Genomic DNA, 3,526 nt, shown 5'->3' with positions numbered 1-3,526 from the left:
GGTGTTTGGATAAACAGGAGATTCTGTGTGTGTGTGTGTGAGGGGGGGGGGCGTGGGGGGGATAAAAGAGGACACACTGCTTCAATAGCAGAGCAGGTCCGTGGACTAATTGGATCCGGTAATGGCTGGTCAATGTGACTGAAGGGCTCGTTAGAACCAGTACAGCTCCTTGCCTTTCTTGTGCTGCTGAAGACCTGGGAGGAAGAAAGAGAAGCAAAGCAACAATGAATAAAGGCTCCGAAGGACAACAGAGAACACAGGTTGTCATGGAGTCTACTTTAGCCAAACATTCTCCGTTAGGAAAATATGTCTGCAGTGATGAGATGCTCCGTGTGTGTGTGTGTGTGTGGAGTGTCTGTGATGGCACCTATTAAGGAGTGTCGAAAAAATGGTTCTATAAAGGCTGAAAGTTCATGTAATGGTCTGTGTGGACTTGATTAAAGAGTAGTAGCCTTTATGCTAAGTGATTCCCAACCCCTGAGCAGCAGCCACATTAGTGTACCATCAGGATATCATCAGGTGTACCTGTGAATTAAAGAATCCAATTTGACCTAATTGGTCCTAAAGGTATTATTTCATTACTTATAATAAATTGTCTTCATTTATAGATGTGACAGGTATGGGCAGAACTACTTAATAATCTTCCACTAGGTGGCAGCAGATGGCTATAAAAACTTAAAAAGAGAGAGAGACTCAGGAGTTGAGGGGAATCTTCTTTTGTGTCTTTCTTCAATTTCTGTGAAATTTCTTCAATTCCTGCGAGTAGATCAGCGCGCTGTTCAACTAAACAGGCACAGGCTTTACACTGAGTAAGTACTTTATGAGTAAATTAAAAGTAGAAGGTCATTATGTTATTGTCCCTTTTTCTGACACAAATTCCCCAATGTGGAACAAATAAACGACTTCTTAATCGTAATGTAAAATATGTGTTGTGGCTCAAAACCTGTGCCTCATGGGAACGTGCTCCTGACAAGATAATAACGAGTAGATGAACTTTGTTAATTTGATTATTGTTATTTTAATTGTTTTTTACATCTTAGAAGTCGTAGAATTGGCAATGCTCGACTGGATAACACCAAAATGCTGAATGATTATTTTTGGAACTGGAGGGTTACTAGTTATATTTAGTTTTTTTATTTTTATTATTATTAGTTTTTTATTAAGTCATTATATTTATACATTACAGGAGAAACAATTCATAGTTAATCACTGAAACTATTATATTACATATATAATATGTTCCTCTTCCTAATAAAAAACTAGTAAAAAACACACTGTGCAGGCAGTGCGTTTTATTTTTTCTGTGGTGGTTGAGGAGTCCAGCAGAGAGGTCACAGAGCACAGTTTATTTTTGGTTAATATGGAGCAGCCGTCTGGCTGTAAACTTTGGCTGTGAACGCTGGGGAAAGTGAGCCTACTGCTCATTGGTTTTATAATGTCCATAACATCACCTTGAAGAATTTATGGCCCTAACTGCTAGATTCATGTCTTCTTTATTTGATTCGCTGATGTTAAAGTTGTACATCTGATCCCGTTTAGAGGGAACACGAGGATAAAGCAGGACAGTAAATGGAACATTTGATTGAAGAGACTATATGGTGAGAAACATAATGTCGATATAAGTCTAGTTGACTTTCCATTTTTTATGCACAGTCTGCATGTGATTTATCATCTATTTTCCACTAAATGAGATTTCAGTTTAACGTATTTAAAACCTACATGCAGTACCTTTGGTTCTGCAAAGGGTAATACAAGTAGGTTTATATGTATATGTAGGAACATATATTGATATATACATATAAATATGTATATTTATATGTACATGTATGAGTATATTTTTCACATGATAAAATACATGAATATATTAAAATATATGTACTATTGAAGAGCTTAGTATCAAATGCTAATATTTTGGACACTAGTCTAATTTGTTTGAACTATTTTCTGGTGTTGTTGATCAGTTTATGGGTCCTTTTGGTCTGTAATATATTTGACTGTATAAACTAAACAAAAAGACTCCAGGGTTCAGGGTTTCGAGTCTACATTCATGACAAAGTTGGTTTCTGCTAAAGACTGGTTCAGTTGAGTGTTTACCTGCATCCATGTTGAGTGCCATTGTCTGGCTGACGTCCCCTGGTGGTAATAAACCCGGCCAGGACGTGGCAGGTTCTAGCTTGCTCACTTCATAGTGGCCTGGTAATGTAGGCAAATGTGGTGGCCTCACTGTGGGCATCAACAGCGGGCCATAGTGGGGCTCCAAAGCTGAGGGTGAATAGAGTTCGTGGAGGGGCCTCGGGGGCCCATAGGCCTGAGCTTGAGGGTATCCCCAACTCTCAGGAGGGTGAGGATGGGAGTGAGGATGAGCGTGTGGGTGCGGATGGGCGTGTGGATGAGGAAGGCCTGGGTGAAGCCCTGGTGCGTAAGGGTCCATGGAATACGAGGGTGCTCCTGTGTCACAGTGGGAGCGGCTCTGAGGTGGGGAGTAGTTACTGTCCCAGAAGGATGGAGGGAAGCTCCGCCTGCTGCTTGGTGAAGGTGTCTCTAAAAAAAAAAATAGATGAAGAAAACATTGAACAGCCTTGAATGAGTCGAATGTTCACTTATTCTGCCAACAGTTTTGTTTTGGGTTCATCGTATGATTTTTTGACTATTTTTTTTTTACTTTTTGTAGTTTGATTTTGCTAATTATTATTTTGCTTATTACTTTTAGCAAAATGTTTACTTCTAACTACCACTTCTAGGCTAACTTGTAGCTATCCTTTTTAATGAGATATCCTACATTCCACTCTGAGGAACAGTTGATACAGTATGTGTTGATGATTTGTAGTGTTCTTCCTTATGTTGTATTATTTAAAACATGAATGTATTTTTTAGTCAACTGTAAACACACTTGCCTTTTAGGCTTTTTCTATAGGATAATAATATTGTTGGACTAAAACTTAGATAAGCTTTAGCTAATACTCCAGCTAGCTTATTAGCTACATTTGGTATATAGTAGCTTTTTGGTAGTTTTTGTTTTTGACAAATTTTCAGTTTTTGTTATTTTGTTATTTGTTTTTTAGCTAACCTTTAGCCCGCCATTTTTTGCATGTATTAAAAAAAAAACATCAGCTCATAATTGCAGAAATCGTTAGAAAAATGTTATGACAAATTTAATTACAAGTGTCCTCCTTTATTAATAGACACACTAGGTACCAACAAGAACAGCAGTACTACAGTACAGCAGTACTGCAGAACTGAAGCTGAGCTTTTTGAAGCTTGCACTTTGCAGAATCTAATTTCTGCGTCCACTTCTTATAGGCAGCCCACAGATGCATCACTTAATCATTTAATACAGGCGTTAAGGGGCTGCCCAAGCTGAGCATGACAACAACCGCCTCCCGCTGAAACATAGACGTCACTCACATGACTGCTACACCCTGTGGCCCAGATATCTTCCCCATTGGGTCATACTGTCACGCTGTCCTAGCCCCAACAAGACACCGAAATAAACACAACAAGGTTCGAGCAGACAGACAACCAGAGA

At 39.1% G+C, this 3,526-nt stretch overlaps 1 protein-coding gene across 1 annotated transcript in view; it reads right to left on the bottom strand.

Moving 5' to 3' along the window:
* Positions 1-51: 51 nt before the first annotated feature.
* The window catches only part of vgll2b (vestigial-like family member 2b), a 5,985-nt gene continuing 2,510 nt past the window's right edge, over positions 52-3,526 (bottom strand). Inside the window, exons 3-4 of the mRNA XM_008309887.3 lie at positions 2,095-2,541; positions 52-194 (exon numbers count right to left, since the gene is read on the bottom strand). Of these exons, the coding sequence (XP_008308109.1) occupies positions 151-194; positions 2,095-2,541 (491 nt within the window). The 3' untranslated portion in view covers positions 52-150. The remainder of the gene's footprint in view (positions 195-2,094; positions 2,542-3,526) is intronic.

The sequence above is a fragment of the Cynoglossus semilaevis genome, chromosome 1 (assembly GCF_000523025.1).
Source record: "Cynoglossus semilaevis isolate Cse_v1.0 chromosome 1, Cse_v1.0, whole genome shotgun sequence".
NCBI classification, from domain to species: domain Eukaryota; kingdom Metazoa; phylum Chordata; class Actinopteri; order Pleuronectiformes; family Cynoglossidae; genus Cynoglossus; species Cynoglossus semilaevis.
Note: the sequence above shows the minus strand (reverse complement) of the source record. Positions and strands in the feature narration are given on the sequence as shown.